Source organism: Notamacropus eugenii, chromosome 5, assembly GCF_028372415.1.
Source record: "Notamacropus eugenii isolate mMacEug1 chromosome 5, mMacEug1.pri_v2, whole genome shotgun sequence".
Taxonomy (NCBI): Eukaryota; Metazoa; Chordata; class Mammalia; order Diprotodontia; family Macropodidae; genus Notamacropus; species Notamacropus eugenii.
In genome coordinates this window covers 343,340,195-343,359,294 of record NC_092876.1, presented here as the reverse complement: position 1 = coordinate 343,359,294, position 19,100 = coordinate 343,340,195, and the positions used below count along the sequence as shown (strand labels likewise).

Below are 19,100 nucleotides of genomic sequence, written 5' to 3'. Positions count from 1 at the left end.
TTTAAATACTTTTTTACCCTCTAATCTCAATAGAATCCTGGCATTCGTTTTCATTACAAAACAATGAACTATAGAAAAAAAAAGAGAGATCTTTAAGACTGGATAAAAGGAAGGACAAAGAAAGGGAGAAAAGACTTAAAATAGACATGACAAATGAAGTCTTTGCTCTGGATTGTTACTTTTTTATTTTTATTTTTCAGAAGTATGACAGATGATCTCTACATGATACTGATTCTGAAGAATTGAGAGTTCATGACCAAACCAATCCATAATGGAGAAGACAGTGTGCCAAGTACCAACATGGAGACTACTGTTCTGTTGTTAATTTCACTGTAGACATGTGCCCTCAAAGCAGAGAGTGAAAGTGTCTCAGGACCCTCTTTATGTCCTTGCACCTTTTTTTTTTCCTCCTGGAAACAAGAGAAACAATGACCTGTTATAGATGTTGCTTGATCCTCTTGGCATTCACCTGGAACACTTTTGCCTATGGCCCTGATCAGAGAGCACAGAAGAAGGGGGATATTATTCTTGGGGGACTCTTTCCAATTCACTTTGGAGTAGCAGCTAAAGATCAGGATCTAAAGTCAAGGCCTGAGTCAGTGGAATGCATCAGGTAAGAAAAAGAAGTCAAGTCCCAGACACACAGTGTCTGTTTTTCTCTTAGGGGGTTGGGGATGCAGATAGAGAGAAACCCAGAAAGGCTGCATCATCTATGGCCATGATTTCTATTTAGTGGTTCTGACTTTATAATGATTGTCCGTCCAAGACGTTCATGCTAAAATATCCTTAATGGCTCTTTAAGCAGTAAATAATTGCCCAATTATGTTGCAAATATACTTTTTCCTCTTTGACAACAAACACATGCATGTTTGAAATAGTGTTGGTTTGTTTCTTTAGTGATATGTATTTAAGGATAGTAAAAGTCATCAGTGCAGCTATTAAGCACTTAATGAATAAACCTAAAAGAATATGATTAGTATATTAAATTAATCTGCAGAATCACAACACATTTTCATTGTTCTTGAAATGGGTTCATGAAATGAACAAACAAAAAACATTGGTAACCACTGATCTCTGGGATTATATGAGTAGCAGTATTACAGAAAAGCTCTCCCAACCACGAATGCACAGGACCCCATGGCTTCACTACATGGTTTCAAAAAAGACAGATGAACATACATGAGTCATATGATAACCTACTATGTACAATGTATTGTGCAGAATGTTCGATATGTGCCCATCCTATGGTTGAACCTTTCAGCCGAACACACCATTCCCTGACCTTGTCATTGTGACGTCATTGGCCCTCTTCAAAAACAAAGTACAGACAGCAACAGCAAGAATGCATAGTGTTTGTATAACACTTAGCTAGTTAAATCTAGATATGAGTTTGACAAACAGGAAGTCATGTCTTCTTTTTTTACTCAAATTTATTAGAATTTGAAATTGGAGCCGGAAAGGGCCTAAAGATCATTTAGTTCAGTAGTTCATTCTACAGATGAGAAGGTTGAGGCTCACAGAAGTGAACCCAAAGTTACCAGAAGTCATACAACTCCATAGTGGAAAGGCTAGGGCTAAAATCTATATTTCCTTTCTCTTATGCCATGGTTTGCCATCCTACTAACCTTCTTGTCCATCTATATGTCTTTTACTTTTTGTCATATTTTTTGTACTTGATATCTTTAAAAACAAACAAGCTTAAGAGTTTCTGCCTTTCCTAAGTCACCTACTGTTTACATTCTTGGAGTGACATTTCATTTTCTTCTTGTATACTTGATGTGCTGAAAGAGCACTTTTTTCTATTTTTCATTTTTATTTCTTATAAACTACCTTGGATGTCTGAGCTATTTCTTTACATTCTTCTTTCTTATTTTTCCTGCTAATTGGACCATTCATATTTACATTTCAGCCCTTGTGCTTGTTTTCCCTAATTAGATTTCACCCCTTTCATTTTATATTATAGCTCATTTATATGTCTTATATGTAAATTTACATATCATATGTAAATACCCTATTTACATAATATGCATGTATACCTACATAGCCATATCCTATCTACAAATTTACATAGCTATGTATAAATATCCTATGTACATAAATTCCCTTTATGAATGCCCTGTATAAAAACTTACATACCCATATTTAAATATCCTATGTATATGTACCTATATATGCATATGTATACTCTTGATAGAAATTTACATTCCTACATACACACGTATTGTATACATGGCCCAACATATAAATTTACATATTCATATAAATGAGCCTAAAGGTTTTACCTTAGACTTATTTATATACCTTGGGAATCTTTAGCCTTCCTGCACATTTTTTTGCAAATGAAACTTTTTTTCTTTCTATTTTGCTTGCTTTGTTTGATGCATTTTCGTTATTTCAGCAGTTTTCTGTCTATTTATAAAATCCTAATGTTAGCACAGGAATGTCAGTGGAGAGGTTTCTTCCATTCTTTTTTTGTTTCGTTTTCTTTTGTTTTTTCTTCTTTAAATTTATTTATTTAACTTTTAACATTCATTTTCACAAAATTTTGGGTTCCAAATTTTCTCCCCATTTCTCCCCTCCCCCCACCCCAAAACACCAAGCATTCTAATTGCCCCTATCAGCAATCTGCCCTCTCTTCTATCATCCCTCCCTTCCCTTGTCCCCATCTTCTCTTTTATCCTGTAGGGCCAGATAACTTTCTATACCCCATTACCTGTATTTCTCATTTCCTAGTAGCAAGAACAGTACTCAACAGTTGTTCCTAAAACTTTGAGTTCCAACTTTTCTTCACCCCTCCCTCCCCACCCATTCCCTTTGGGAAGGCAAGCAATTCAATATAGGCCATGTCTGTGTAGTTTTGCAAATGACTTCCATAACAGTCGTGCTGTATAAGACTAACTATATTTCCCTCCATCCTATCCTGCCCCCCATTGCTTCTGTTCTCTCTTTTGATCCTGTCCCTCCCCATGAGTGTTGACTTCAAATTGCTCCTTCCTCCCATTGCCCTCCCTTGTATCATCCCCCCCACCCTGCTTATCCCCTTCTCCCCCACTTTCCTGTATTGTAAGATAGGTTTTCATACCAAAATGAGTGTGCATTTTATTCCTTCCTTTAGTCGAATGTGATGAGATTAAACTTCATGTTTTTCTCTCACCTCCCCTCTTTTTCCCTCCACTAAAAAGTCTTTTGCTTGCCTCTTTTATGAGAGATAATTTGCCCCATTCCATTTCTCCCTTTCTCCTCCCAATATATTTCTCTCTCACCACTTAATTTCATTTTTTAAAGATATGATCCCATTCTATTTAATTCACTCTGCGCTCTCTGTCTCTCTGTGTATGTGTATGTGTTTGTGTAATTCCCACCAACTGCCCAGATACTGAAAAGTTTCAAGAGTTACGAATATTGTCTTTCCATGTAGGAATGTAAACAGTTCAACTTTAGTAAGTCCCTTGTGACTTCTCTTTGCTGTTTATATTTTCATGCTTCTCTTCATTCTTGTGTTTGAAAATCAAATTTTCTTTTCAGCTCTGGTCTTTTCATCAAGAATGCTTGAAAGTCCTCTATTTCATTGAAAAACCATTTTGTCCCCTGAAGCATTATACTCAGTTTTGCTGGGTAGGTGATTCTTGGTTTTAGTCCTAGTTCCTTTGACTTCTGGAATATCCTATTCCAAGCCCTTCAATCCCTTAATGTAGAAGCTGCTAGATCTTGTGTTATCCTGATTGTATTTCCACAATACTTGAATTGTTTCTTTCTAGCTGCTTGCAATATTTTCTCCTTGACCAGGGAACTCTGGAATTTGGCCACAATGTTCCTAGGAGTTTCTCTTTTTGCATCTCTTTCAGGAGGTGATAGGGGGATTATTTCAATATTTATTTTGCCCTCTGGTCCTAGAATATCAGGGCAGTTTTCCTTGATAATTTCATGAAAGATGATGTCTAGGTTCTTTTTCTGATCATGGCTTTCAGGTAGTCCCATAATTTTAAAATTGTCTCTCCTGGATCTATTTTCCAGGTCAGTTGTTTTTCCAATGAGATAGTTCACATTATCTTCCATTTTTTCATTCTTTTGGTTTTGTTTTGTGATTTCTTGGTTTCTCATAAAGTCATTAGCCTTCATCTGTTCCATTCTAATTTTGAAAGAACTCTTTTCTTCAGTGAGCTTTTGAATCTCCTTTTCCATTTGGCTAATTCTGCTTTTTAAAGCATTCTTCTCCTCATTGGCTTTTTGAATCTCTTTTGCCAATTGAGTTAGCCTATTTTTCAGGGTGTTACTTTCTTCAGCATTTTTTTGGGTCTTCTTTAGCAAGGTGTAGACCTGCTTTTCATGCTTTTCTTGCATCTCTCTCATTTCTCTTCCCAGTTTTTCCTCCACCTCTCTAGCTTGATTTTTGAAATCCTTTTTGAGCTCTTCCATGTCCTGAGCCCACTGAATATTTATTTTGGGTGTTCGGGATACAGAAGCCTTGACTTCCGTGTCTTTCCCTGATGGTAAGCATTGTTCTTCCTCATTCGAAAGGAAGGGAGGAGGTACCTGTTTACCAAGAAAGTAGCCTTCTATGGTCTTATTTTTTTCCCTTTTCTGGGCATTTTCCCAGACTTCTGAGTTTCCTCTCCATACCCACCTCGCCTCCAGATCTGCCCAGCTAGTGCTTGGGGGCTGAGATTCAAATGCTGCTTCCCAGCCTCAGGGCTTTGGGTGGGGGCAGGGCTGCTATTCAGTGTGAGATTAAGTTTAGGTGCTCAGGTGGGGCAGGGCCACCACACGGGGCTCAGTTCCCTCAGTGGGTTTATGCAGAGACCTTCAACAATGGATCCAGGCTCCTTCCTGCTTTGGGAGCCCTTGTCTGCTGCTGCCTTCACTGCTGCCTCCCGAGGGGGCCTGAGTTATGGAGACACCCCACTTCCCTCTTTGCAAGCTGAAAAGACCCTCTCACTGACCTTTGGCACCTGTGGGTGGAGGGACCTGCATGGCCACTGGAGATTCTGTCCCTAAAGCCTGCTGGGATCTGCTCCTCTCAGTGCCACTCGGCCAAGGCAGGGCTGGGCTCTGTTCCAGGTCTGGTGCGCGACAGACCTTTCATGTCAGTTTTTTCAGGTCTCTCTGGAACAGAAATCTCCTCCGCTCCATTGTTCTGTGGCTTTTGCTGCTCCAGAATTTGTTGGGAGTTCTTCTTTACAGGTATTTTATGGGCTGTGGGTTAGGATCTAGCATATGTGTATCTTTCTACTCTGCCATCTTGACTCCTCCCCTGGTTTCTTCCATTCTTAAATGGCTACGTTGGGGTTTCTTTCAAGTACTGATGCCAGCAAGAAGTTGCCTATCACGGGGGCTTCTAAGTGGGTATATGTGAAAAAGGTCCAAATATGTCAATCAGAACTCGAAGTCTCTCTCTACTACTTTATTGTTATAATTGAAAGAGATGAATTAGAAATATAGGCATCTGAGTTTTGGTCATGAATGCATCACAGTTATTAGTGTTATCCTGGGTAATAAATCAATAAATAACCATTTATTAATCACCTACTGTGTTAGGCACCATGCTAAGTACACTGATACAAAAAGAGGTAAAAGTCCCTGCTCTAAAAGAGCTCACAGTCTAATGAGAGAAGCAACAAACAAACAAATATATGCAAACAAGCTACTTACAAGATAAACAGGAAATAATTAACAGAATGGAGGAACTAGAATTAAGAAGGGTTGGAAAAGGCTTCTTATAGAAGCAGGATTTTAACTGGGTCCTGAAAGAACCAGGGAAGCCAACAAGCATGGATGAGAAAGAAGAGCATGGAAGACAGCCAAGGAAAATGCCCAGAGATGAGAAATAGAATGTCTTGTTCATGGAACAACAAGGAGACCAATGTCACAGGATCAAAGAATATATGGTGGGGAGTAAGGCATAAAAAGACTAGAAAAGTAGGAGGGGGCAGGATATGAAGAGCTTTGAATGCCAAGCAGAGAATTTTACATGTGATCTTGGAGGCAATAGGCAGCCACTAGAGTTTTCCGGGTAGGGGAGTGACATGGTCACATTTGCACTTTAGGCAAATCACTTTAATGGCTCAGTGGAGGTTGAATTGAAGAAGGGAGAGATTTTTAGCAGGCAGAAGCACGAGTAGGCTATTGCAGTAGTCAAGGCATGAGGTGATAAGGGTTCATACCAGAGAAATGGTAGTGTCAGAGGAGAGAAGAGGGTATATTGGAGAGATGTTACAAAGATGACATCAACAGGCCTTGACAACAGAATAAATATGGGGGATGAGAGATAGTGAGGAGTGCAGGATGACTCCTAGGTCATGAACATGAGGGACTGAGAGGATGGTATTGCCCTCTATAGTAATAGGGAGGGCATAGGGTGGAGGTGGGGTGAGGAGGATGGTTTAGGGGGGAAATAATGAGTTCCATTTCGGTAAATATTGAGTTTAAAATATCTCTTGGATGTCTAGTTCAGGATTTTCAAAAAGTAGTTCAAGATGCAAGACTGGAGGTCAGCAGAGAGGCTGAAACAGGATAAGTAGATTTGAGAATTGTTAGCATAGAGATGGTAATTAAATCCATGGGAGCTGACCACCAAGTGGTCAGCATGGGAGATCACCAAGTGAAGCAGTGAAGTGAACCAGCAAAAGAAACTAAGAAAATAGTCAGATAGTAGGAGAAACAGGAGAGAGTGGCATTCCAAAAACCTAGAGAAGAGAGTGTCATGGAGGAGAAAGAGACCAGCTGGGTCAAAGGCTATAGACAGGTTGAGGAGAGTAAGGATTGAGTAAAGTCCATTGAATGTGGAAACTAAGAGAACCTGGTAGTCTCGGAGAGAACAGTTTTGGTGCAATAATGAGGTCAGAAGCTAGATTGTAAGGGGTTAAAAAGAGAGAGAAGAGGAAGTGGAGTTTCCTATTATAAGGGTCTTTTCAAGTTTAGCCACAAAGGACAGAAGAGATATAGGACAATGCCAACAAGAATGGAAGAACCATGCCATGCCATGCCAATGGAAGGGTTTTTTTTTCAGGATAGAGGAAACATGAGCATAATTGTAGGCAGTGAGAAATGAACTAGTCGAGAGGGAGAGACTGAAAATAAATGATAGTGTGAGGATGACAAAAGGGGGTCACCTGTTGAAGAAGATGGAAAGATGGGTTGCTTGAGCAGGTAGAAGGGTTAGTCTTAGTAAGGAGGAAGGGTGATACAAGGGTGAAGGAGGAGAAAACATCGAGAAGAAGGCATCTGAGTGATAGGAGATGAGGAAGAGGAGAGAAGAGAGAGAGTTAGTTCATAATGAGGGGCCTCAAAGATTTCTGTAAAATATGAGGCAAGATTCTTAGCTGAGAGTAGGGGAAGAAAGTGACTTGGGAAGAGATGAAAAGGTTTGGAAAGCAGAATACTGAGTTGATTATGGTAAGTATGGAAGGATTGCCTAGCAACCATAAGGGTCCACTTGAGGTGATGTGGTATAAATTTGTAATGGACCAAGTTAGAAATGTTGCATGATTTCTCTACCTTCATTTAGCAGCACATGTGTAGGAGCAAAGGAAACAAATGGTGAGAGTTATCCAAGGCAGAATCTTGACAAGGTGTAGTTGGTGAAGTGATAAAGGAGTCAGATATTCAAGAGAGGAGGACAATATAGAGTTGAACTAGTTCACTGAGATAGGGAAATGGGAGAGAGTGACTGGTATAGGGGAGATTGCCTGGGAAAGAATTAAGGAGTCAAGGATTAGAGGCTAGATAAAGGATTAGAGTAGAGATAAAGAGTAGGGTTTTATAAAGGAAGGCAGAAGGAGAGGTGAAAAGTCAATAGATTATAGGTGGATAAAAGGATTTGGGAATTCTTGAAGATAGAAGCAGGATACTTGTGGGTGATGGCAAGATCAAGGATATGAAGTTTAACCAATGCAAAAAAGTCCATATAATAATAAGACTAAAAGATCCCAGAAGCCACTTCAGCCAGAAAATACTTAATCTCCTTTGTCAACAGAGAGCTATGGTGTCAAGAACTACAATTTGAAAACCATTTGCAAAGCATCACAGAAGAGTGCATCAGAGAAGTCCTGTCTCAGAAAATAGCAAAAAAAAAAAAAAAGTCAGGAAAGGGATAAACAATATTTAATTTGACACCCAGCTAAGCCATATCAAATACCTGAGAATATGTAGGTGAAACTGAAAAAAAAAAAAAAGAGTACACAGAGATGTGAAATCTGTGGAACAAAATTTCTTCTGGAATCTGCTGGGATTTTTATATATACTCACTTCGTTATTGTCCATAGTGCAACGACCACATACAGATTCTAACCCTTTAGAGTATATCACCCGATATGAGAGAAAATCAGAAAGAGAAACTGGATCTGGCCAAATACAGAAGAAATCTTTGTAGGAAATAACACAATTTTAAAGGCGCTCAGGGAGAGGTTTTCAAGCTATCTCAAAGACAAAAGTGTCAGTGGCATTTTTACCCCACAAAGAGATGAAAAGATAACAATTACTCATAAACCTGCTTTTTCATCTCTCTAAAATAACTGTAAGAATCCCATGTGTACATAACAGTGGCACCTTTGATGAAAATATAAGAAGAAAATACTCAAGCTTTTGCAGACAGCTTTCTGCAGCAGGCCTACATATTCATAACCACACAACTGACTAAGAAGTGTTGAGAACTTTTCTTGTGTCTGTTATTTATTGAAGAGGAAAAATGTCCTGAATTTCTTTTTATAATTTTTTCAATTAATAAGCATTTATTTTCTCTTCTTCCCAACCTACCCCCCTTTCCCCCCCAAATTGTTGTACTTTACCCCGGTCATATCACATCTAGGGACAACTGGGTTGAACACTGGGCCTCGGGTCAGGAGGACCTGAATTCTGATCTGACTTCAGACACTTAACTAGCTGTGTGACCTGAGCAAATCACTTAACCTCTGTCTGCCTCAGTAACCTCATTTGTAAAATGGGGCAATAATAGCACTGTCTCCCAGGGTTGTTCTGAGGATAAAAGGAGATAATCTTTGTAAAGCACTTTGTAATCCTTAAAACACTATATAAATGCTAGATATTATCATGTCTTTTTCTGGATATTATATTTAGAAAGACACCGACAAACTGGAGGACATTAAAAAAAATGAAAAACATGGACCATGCCATATGATAATTGGTTGAGGAAATTCTAGATAGTTCAGCTCTAAGTACAGATGATGTGGGGAGGACATATGAGTCAACTTCGAATATTTGAAAGGCTGTCATATGGAAGATATTCTAGACTTGAGGGCAAGAAGCAAAGGGTTTTAGCAATGCAAATTTCAACTTGATAAAAGGAAAATCTTTCTAATAATCAAAGCTATTCAGAAGGGGAATGAGCCACCTCTTTAGAATGTAGGGATCCACCATCTTGGATCACCATTTGTGAACCATATTGAAGAACTGGAAAATCTCTCTAACATCCTCGTCAGCACAAACGTCCATGTTTCTCGTAGAGCCAAGAGATCAAGGATATTTTCCTCAAAGGGAAACAGTACCATCCAGTTTTAAGGAACATGATGAAACATCAATATTGCTTCATGAAATCTGGATTTATATGAATAGAGACTATATACAGAGAGGTAGCTAACTACTGTTCACAAGAATATTTTTATTTTGTTTTTGCTTCAAAAAAAGTTCTTCATTGTTCAATGTACTTTTAAGTATTCATCTTCACCAGTACCAGTACTTGCATTCTGCCAGGCATCCTCAACTCCTCTACCAGAATTCTTAGCAAGCCTCCTGCCTCCATATTCCCCAGCAAACTTAGTTTTATAAATACTGTGAATTTTTTTCATTTATTCTGACAAGTCTAGTTTAATTTTAATGATTCTTGACTGTTTTATAGCACTCTGGTAAATGAGATGTTGAACATTTTTTTTTTTTGCACTTAATAGGTTTTCTTCAACTACATGTAAAGATAGTTTTCAACATTCATTTTTGTAAGATTTTGAGTTCCGATTTTTTTCTCCTTCCCTCCCCAAGACAGTAATATAGGATACATGTACAAACATGTTAAACATATTTCCACATTAGTCGTGTTGTGAAAGAAGAATCAGAGCAAAAGGGGTAAAAACCACAAGGAATAAAAAAGAGTGAAAATGTTATGTCTCAGTCTGCATTCAGACTCCATAACTCTTTCTCTGGATGTAGGTAGCATTTTCCATCACAAGTCTTTTGGAATTGTCTTGGCTCATTGTATTGCTGAGAAGAGCTAAGTCCATCATTGTTGATCATCACACATTGTTGCTGTTACTGTGAAAAATAGTGAATTTTTTACACTTAGGGATCATGCCTCTTTGCAGATTATACCTATTAAGTTTTATACATGCATAGATTTTCTCTTGCAGACAAGATTATATTTATCAAGCACACAATAATCAATACATATTGATGATTTTAGGAACATTTTAACTCAAGTCAAATGTACAACTTACAAAATAACTTCCTTGTATGGGTGATTTTTATCAGTTATAATAACTAACATTTTTATTGTGCTTTAACTTTTACAAAGTGTTTTAATAACACTTTAATAACAGCTCTCAATAAGTTGTTATTTTGTCCATTTTATGGATGAGAAGACCAGGCCTCAGAGAGATTGTGATTTGTCCACAAATAAGTGGCAGAAGTGGAATTTGAATCTAGGCCTTCCTGACTAAGGCCAATACTCTATCCACTGTGTCTGTATGCTTTGTGGTTGCCTATAAATGCCTGGTTATCTATTTGCATAACCATGTACATAAACTTGCAATTATTCCTTACCTAGAATTGTACCTTTGCCAGGGTCCCTCAGGATTATCTGGGTAACTAACATAGGAGTCTAGAAGCCCTATAGCTCCAACTAATCACAGCCTGTAACTAAGGCTTAGGAACAAGCATCCCCAGGTGCTGTTCACAAGTCCACAAGCCATAATTCAAAGTCTTCCAAAAGAGAATTCCTTGCCCCTATTCCCCTTCATTCTCTTCACTAACTTTCAATCTGGTAATGATTATACTCCTTTGATACAACAAAAGATGCTGTATTCCTGGGCTCCAGGCCCTTATAATTTTACAGGCAACAAGAGTATGGTGAAAAATCGCATCCCCTCTGCCAGCCAAAATCCCAAAGAAACATTTCACTTTTCACTGAGGAAAAAGGGAAGTTAAGACTAATGTCTTTACCTCAACCCTTGTACTCTACTCCTGCATTTGCAAGTTAAAGGCAAAATAATATCTACCTAAATAATCAGCAATACTCAGATGTTACTAACTTTGTGCAGGTCCATTTGGTTCAAACTAGAAGTATTTCCTTAAAGCCCAAAGATATCCCCATTGAGATAAAAGGGATCAGAGGGACCTCCTAGCTTCTAAACGTATTCCCCCTTCTTCCTCCTACCCACTGTAAACACAAAAAGTACTTCCACTTGGAAGTCATTTAGACTTGCCTGGAATCCTCAGAATTCCCTGGCTTCTCTGTTTTGACCTCACAATTCTCTGAACTAGGGCAAAGCTTCTTTCTATTCACTATGTGAGAGAATCTGCCTATTTCTCTGTGGTTTGGGAGATGCCATAAGGAATGTGTCTCCAGTTCAGTTGAAACTTGGGATTTCATATGGGTTGTTCACCCATGGAGAGATTTTGTGGAGGAAAAATTCAAAGTTCCAACACAGTAACCTACAAAGTATTTTTGTAGTTCTGGAAGGGAAGGGGAGGAAAAGGATTCTGGGATGATCCTATCTCACAGCCTTTAGAACTGGCCTACGAATTGTCCCCCTCAAGCCTTTGTCCCAGTTGGGTAGACATATCTGAGCTCCAGACTGGGGAGCCTACGTGCATATTTGCAAGAAAATCGAACGAGAAAATATGTTTATCTATCTATCATCCTTGAAATGGCCCCCATCTTTCTGAGGAAAGGGGAGAAGTAGTTGCCTTTTCATCACTACTATGCCTTTGAGTAACAATGTGAAAGATTAAGATTGGCTAGCTACAGTTAGAAGAGATCTCAGAGATCATCTAATCTAACCCTCACCTGATTGATCAATCAATTAACAAGAATTTGTGTCTACTCTGTACCAGGCACTATTCTAGATACTGAGGACACAAGTACAAAGAGTGAACAATCCTAATGAAAGGAACTTCTCTTCTAGTGGAGGAGACAACAAATGCACAAATAAACATTTACAGCACAAATATCAAGTGAACAGATACACATATATAGGAAGCAGTTAATCATAATAATGATGATAATATCTAGCATTTTAAATAGTGCCTACAATAGGCCAGCAAGGCAGCTAAGTGGTACAGGGGAGAGAGCACTGGACTCAGAATCAGGAAAATCCAAGTTTATGAGTTCAAATCCAGCCTCAGACACTTACTAGTTGTGTGACCCTGGGCAAGTCACTTAACCCTGTCTGCCTCAGTTTCCTCATCTGTAAAATGAGCTGGAGAAGGAAATGGCCAACTGCTCCAGTATCTTTGCCAGGAAAATCCCAAATGGGGTCATGAAGAATTGGACATGACTGAAAAAATTCAACTACAGAATATTCTTCATGGAAAGACAATTCAAAAGGTATGGATACCTCCCAAGAATGTTACTAGAAACAATTTCTTTGAGGAATAAAAGGGGAAGGTTTTAAAAGAGAACAACATGGATACACAAGAATTTAATTTAAACTTTATATGTATAACAGATAGTGGTAAAGGTAATGGAGGATGAATATTAAAATTTAATGTAGCCCAAGAGTACTAAAGCTCAGAATGACTCCAAGATAGAGATGAATGCTAAGGACCAAAAGGGATATTTTAGTATCATGGTATTATAGGTTTAAAGCTAGAAAGGGGTTTAGAGGCCAGAGAGTCCACAACCCTCATTTTGTAGATGGGGAAAGCAAGAAGTTAAGTGACATGACCAGAATCTCACAACTAGCCAATGTCACAAGGGGGAATTGAACTCAAGTTTTTCTGACTCAAGGTCCAAAAACCCAATCCACTCCAGGGCTGTCTCTCTGAGCTATGTTAAGGGAAAACAGAGGTACTAAATAAATATAGTAGGAATGTAAATGATCAGCTAGGTGGCTCAGTGGTTAGAGTGCTGGACCTGAAGTCAGGAAAACATCTTCCCGAGTTCATATCTGGCCTCAGACACTGACTAGCTTTGTGACCCTGGACAAGTCCCTTAACCCTATGTACCTTAGTTTCCTCATCTGTAAAATACTGGATGAAAAATATCTCTGCCAAGAAAACCCCAAATGGGGTCACGGAGAGTCAGATGCAACTAAACAACAAAAACAATGAAAAGAATTCCAGTCCTAAGTCCTTCTCTCTGGTAGAGAAGACAGAAGCATAAAAAAGATCTGAGTAGTTCATTTCATCATCTGTTATCACTAGACTGATGCCCCGTTCATTTTGTTTGTTGGACTCTGGGTCCAGACTGGGGAGCCTACGTGCATATTTGCAAGAAAATCGAACGATCAGTTTTCCCAGGAGTTATAATATAAATGAATAGATGACCCATAACTAGACATTCAAGCCATGTGAGATGCTTCTGATAGTCAGCCAGATTGTCTCCTAGTCGTCCATCTTCTCAGATGTGAAGAAGTAAGTAGCATCCTAGTTTTAGTAACAGATTTTGAGGTAGAAAAAATTCTGGTGTCACATACTGAACTTGACCTTCAGGAACCCCACCAGTAACTAGAATAGTTGTTCAGTCATTTCGGTTGTGTCCAACTCTTCATGACCCCATTTGAGATTTTCTTAGCAAGGATACTAGAGCAGTTTGCCATTTTCTTCTCCAGCTCACTTTACAGATGAGGAAACTGAGATAATGAGGGTTAAGTGATTTGCCCAAAGTCACACAGCTAGTAAGAATCTGAGGCTGGATTTGAACTCAGGAAGTTTCTGATTCTAGTCCAGTACTCTATCCACTGTACCACCTAATTGCCCCAACTAGACTAAAGAGTGAATGTTCCAGTTTACTTCACTGCATTTTCGATACTGGGATACCGTTGTCAAACCAGCCTGTCTTTTGTTAGATTCATATTTCATTGCACAAGAGAGTGGAGAAGTTAATGGCCTGGTTAGGCTCTGAGATTGTGGTTGCTCAGCTGGGTTAATCTGGGATTTCTCTCCCATTTGCTCCCTGAAGTGTTGGTGGTATATGTCATCTCTGTACTTCCAGGGAAGGCTGTCAGGAACTCATGTGTTAAATTCTAATTTTCATAGTTCTCTTGTGTGTTCCATGATCAGACCCTGTGTTACACTGCAGCCAGGATACAGAGTAATTCTAAAAGGGTATCTGAGTGGTGAGGTGTCCCGTAGATTTGACCTGAAAGCCAAAGTATTCTAGGCTAATTGTACTCTAGCTGAGTTCAGTATCCTATCACAGGAGAAGAGATTATCCATCAGTGGGTATCTCTATGACACCTATGATTTATGCATTCAAAGTGGAGTCCCATGATATAATTCAAAGAAATGATGTAGCCATTAACAATGCCCAAGAAACCCAGGGGCAGAATCTCATTAGAATTAATCACTAGTCTCTCTGTGTCCCAAGGTCATATGGTCATGTTGGGTCATGTTTAACTCACATGTCTTCTCCTAGAGTTGTTGATCTCCCAAATGTGATTCTTTTCCCATAGAACATTTTATAATGCACCAGTCATTAGCTTGACCTGAATTCCAGACTTAACTCCTCCTTATGTATTGTTTTGCAATCTCTCTCTCTCTCTCTCCCTGTCTCTCCTTCTTTCTGTCTTCTCTTTCTCTGTGTTCCCTCTTTCTCTGTTTTCTTCTTCTTGTCTTCTTTCTCCTCCTCCTCTTCCTCCTCCTCCTATTTCTCTTCCTCCTCCTCCTTCTTCTCCTCCTCCTCCTCTTTCTTCTTCTTCTTCTCTCTGTCACACACACACACACACACACACACACACACACACACACACACACACACACCCCACAACTGATGTGAAAGGCAGACAGGATCAGGGAATCATTATAATTTTGTATTACTAATAACAACAGTATATATGGAGCACCTGCTGTGGTGTCTGGAAAATAAAGAAGAACAATTATGGAGAGAGCTCAAATATTGACACACCCAGGATGTAAGTACAGAAACTAAACATCGTGGATTTAGGGGATAGTCTTAATTTCAAGAAAGGGGATTCTACTTCTAATAAGACTTTTCCAAAGGAATATCTTTTGCAAGATTGTGTCTCACAAATTTTCAAGCAAGAGTAAGGTATATTTAATTACATATCATATGCACATACATTAGTATATATAAATATATAAAAATGCATACAAGTTCACCAAATCTATAAATATTATATATACATATATGTGTCTATATACTTCACATATGTGTATTACGGGTATAAATTACATTTATATTTGTTATATGTAAGTTTATCATGTTACCTGGATATATGTATTATAGGGTGATTATGTCATATAGATACATTTATCAATATTATATATATGCCATTCAACTCCCATTTGGGGGAGAATTTTGTTAATCTTGTGACAAAACTATTCTATCTCTCTACCAAAAACTTTGGCAATTTTTCTGTTCAAATGAGAGTTTTAATATGATTTTCTTTGAAAACAGTTGCTGAAATATGCTGAGATTTTTGTAGCTCTAAGCTGGGTAACAAAAGCAAGTTTTTCTTGGTTGACAATTGTATTCAAAATTTGGTTCATAGAAGTTTCTTGATAACTTAATCAAAAGGGAAGTGAAGAAGTTGGATGAGCTCTCTCCAGAAATGACATAGTCAGGTTTTGAGAAATTTTCTTCCATTGAGAAAAGGTAGTCATGGAGTTCACATAGAGATTCACTGGAGATGAGCATCTCTCTCAGCTTCTGCCATTTATGAGAAAGTAGGAACCGAGAGCAGAGAAGAACCAGAACCTTGTCTCAGTGGCAAGAGACAAGATTGGAGCCATATGACCTTGGACAAATCACAACAGACCTCTGGGAATTAACTTCCTCATCTATAAAAAATGAGAAAATTGGATTAGACGGTCTTTCAGGACACCCTTAGAGATGTAACATTCTAGACAAAAGTTACCAAACTAAACTTGTGTTTACTGCTTTATGCCTTGCTCCACGTGTTATCTTTTAATACTATAATTAATATTAAATGGTATTAAATAATTAAACTGATAATGAATCATAAATATTATTGAGTCTGATAATTATGGTTAAGATTATTATGTTTAACTCTTTCCATGAAGCATTCTGGTTTCTTTGTTTTAAAAATGACATTAGATGAAAACTACACTATTATCTTTTTTTAGGTGTTATTATTATTTTTAAAATTCTAATTTATTTATTTTTAGTTTTTAATATTCATTTCCACAAGATTTTGATTTCCAAATTTTCTCACCATCTCTCCCCTCCACCCACCCCACTAGAGTGTGCATTCTGATTACTCCTTCCCCCAATCTGCCCTCCCTTCTATCACACCCCTCCCTTCTCTTATCCCCATCCCCTCTATTTTCTTGAGGGACAAGATGGATTTCTATACCCCACTGCCATTGCCTGTATATCTTACTTCCCAGTTGCATGTAAAAACAATTTTTAACATTCATTTTTAAAACTTTGAGTTCCAACTTCTCTCCCTTTCTCCCTTTCCACTCTTCCCCATTGAGAAGATAAGCAATTCAATATATGTTATGCATGTGTAGTTATGCAAAAGACTTCCATAAAAGTCATGTTGTGAAAGATTAACTATATTTCCCTCCATTCTATCCTGCTCCCTATTTATTCTATTCTCTCTTTTGACCTTACCCCTCCTCAAAAGTATTTACTTGTAATTATGCCCTCCTCTCATTTGCCCTCCCTTCTATCATCTCCCACTCTCTGCTTATCCCTTTCTCCCCTACTTTCCTGTGGTGTAAAATAGAGCTTCATAGCAAATTGAGTATGTATGTTATTCCCTTCTTAAGCCAGATGTGATGAGAATAAGGTTAACTTTTTCCCTCTCACCTCCCCTCTCTTCCCTTCCCTTGGAAAAGCTTTTTCTTGCCTCTTTTATGTGACAGATAATTTGCCTCATTTTCTTTTTTCACTTTCTCCTCCCAATATATTCCTCTCGCACCCCTTAATTTTATTTTTTTAGATATCATCTCTTCCTATTCAACTCACCCTGTGCCCTCTATCTATATGTATATAATCCCTCCAACTACCCTAGTACTGAGAAAAGTCTCAAGAGTCATAAATGTTATCTTTCCATGTAGAAATGTAAACAAATTGTAAATGTAAAAAAATTGTAAACAAAAAATTATGATTTCTCTTTCCTGTTTATCTTTTCATGCTTCTCTTGATTCTTGTGCCTGAAAATCAAATTTTCTATTCAGCTCTGATCTTTTCATCAATAATGCTTGAAAGTCCTCTGAATGACCATTTTCCCCTGAAGTATTATTACTCAGTTTTGCTGGGTAGGTGATTCTTGGTTTTAATTCTAGTTCCTTTGATTTCTGGAATATCATATTCCAAGCCCTGTGATCCCTTAATGTAGAAGTTGCTAGATCTTGTGTTATCCTGATATTATTTCCACAACACTCAAATTGTTCCTTTCTGGCTGCTTGTAATATTTTGTCCTTGATCTGGGAGCTTTAGAATTTGGCTACAATATTCCTAAGAGTTTTCCTTTTGGGATCTCTTTTAGGAGGTGATTGGTGAATTCTTTTAATATTTATTTTACCCTCTGGTTCTAGAATATCAGGGCAGTTTTCTTTGACAATTTCTTGAAAGATCATGTCTAGGCTCTTTTTTGATCATGGCTTTCAGGTAGTCCCATAATTTTAAAATCATCTCTCCTGAATCTGTTTTCCAGGTCAGTTGTTTTTTCAATGAGATATTTCACATTGTCCACTATTTTCTCATACCTTTGGTTGTGTTTTGTAATTTCTTGATTTTTCATAGTCATTAGCTTCCATCTGCTATTTTCTTCAGTGAACTTTTGGACCTCCTTTTCCATCTGGCCAATTCTGTTTTTTAGGGCATTCTTCTCTTCATTGGCTTTTTGAATCTCTTTTGTCATTTGGGCTAGTCTATGTTTTACAGTGTTATTTTCTTCAGCATTTGGGAGGTCTACTTTAGCAAGCTGTTGATTCGTTTTTCACAATTTTATTGCATCACTCTCATTTCTCTTCCTAATTTTTGTTCTACTTCTCTTACTTGATTTTCAAAACCTTTTTTGAGCTCTTCCATGCCCTGAAATCAATTCATATTTTTCTTGGAGGCTTTGGATGGAGGAGCTTTAACTTTGCTGTCTTCTGTTTGCATGTTTTGGTCTTCCTTGTCACCAAAGTAAGATTCTACAGTCTGATTCTTTTTTCTGTTTTTGCTCATTTCCCCAGCCATTTACTTGACTTTTGAGCTCTTTGTCAAGGTAGGTCTCTGCTTCCAGTGGGCTGGGGAGGTGTACTGTCAGCCACTTGATTCCCTCACAATCTGTGGGCCTAGAGCTCTAGAAACAGTCGCTGTCTCTGCCCCTGTTGCTGCTGTGGCTGCTGTGAGTTCCTCTGCCTCCTTCTCCCTCTGCAGCCCTGGGATTGGGGTTGAACTACTCCACTCTCCCACACTGTTCCCACAGGCTTTTTCCACTGACCTTCAAATTTGTCCTCGGCATTTTGGGGTCCTGAAGTCTGGAAACTGCCACAGCTGTGAAAGATTAGTCTCCCCAATACCTGCTCAGGTCCTGTCTGTGCTGGTGTGGCCCATGCTGGACTGTGCCCTGCCCTCTGTGTAGCACGATAGACACTTCCTGGCAACCTTCCAGGTTATCTTGGGCTAGAGATTTGCTTTTCTCTGTCATTCCATGGGTTCTGCAGCTCCAGAATTTGTTTAGGGCCATTTTTATAGGTATTTGGCTGGGCTTGGGGGCAGTACTCTAGAAAGTATATGCTGTTATTCCTCCATCTTCCACTGTTCTTATCTTAAATCATGTGCTTTCTCATGTGGATCATGTATCATCCTATTTAACCTCTCTCAGATTCAGTTTATTCATATTTAAAATGGGATAATAAGAGTACCTACCTCACAGGACTGTTGTGAGTAGCTGATGGAATGACATGTAGAGGGTTTTGCAAATCTTAAAGTGCTATGCACATTTTGGCTA

At 38.5% G+C, this 19,100-nt stretch overlaps 1 protein-coding gene across 2 annotated transcripts in view; it reads left to right on the top strand.

The window, feature by feature from the left end:
* Positions 1-19,100, top strand: part of CASR (calcium sensing receptor) — a 152,882-nt gene that overhangs the window by 64,259 nt on the left and 69,523 nt on the right. For both annotated transcript variants that reach the window (XM_072613824.1, XM_072613823.1), the window contains exon 2: positions 201-613. In XM_072613824.1, the coding sequence (XP_072469925.1) occupies positions 384-613 (230 nt within the window). In that variant the 5' untranslated portion in view covers positions 201-383. The remainder of the gene's footprint in view (positions 1-200; positions 614-19,100) is intronic.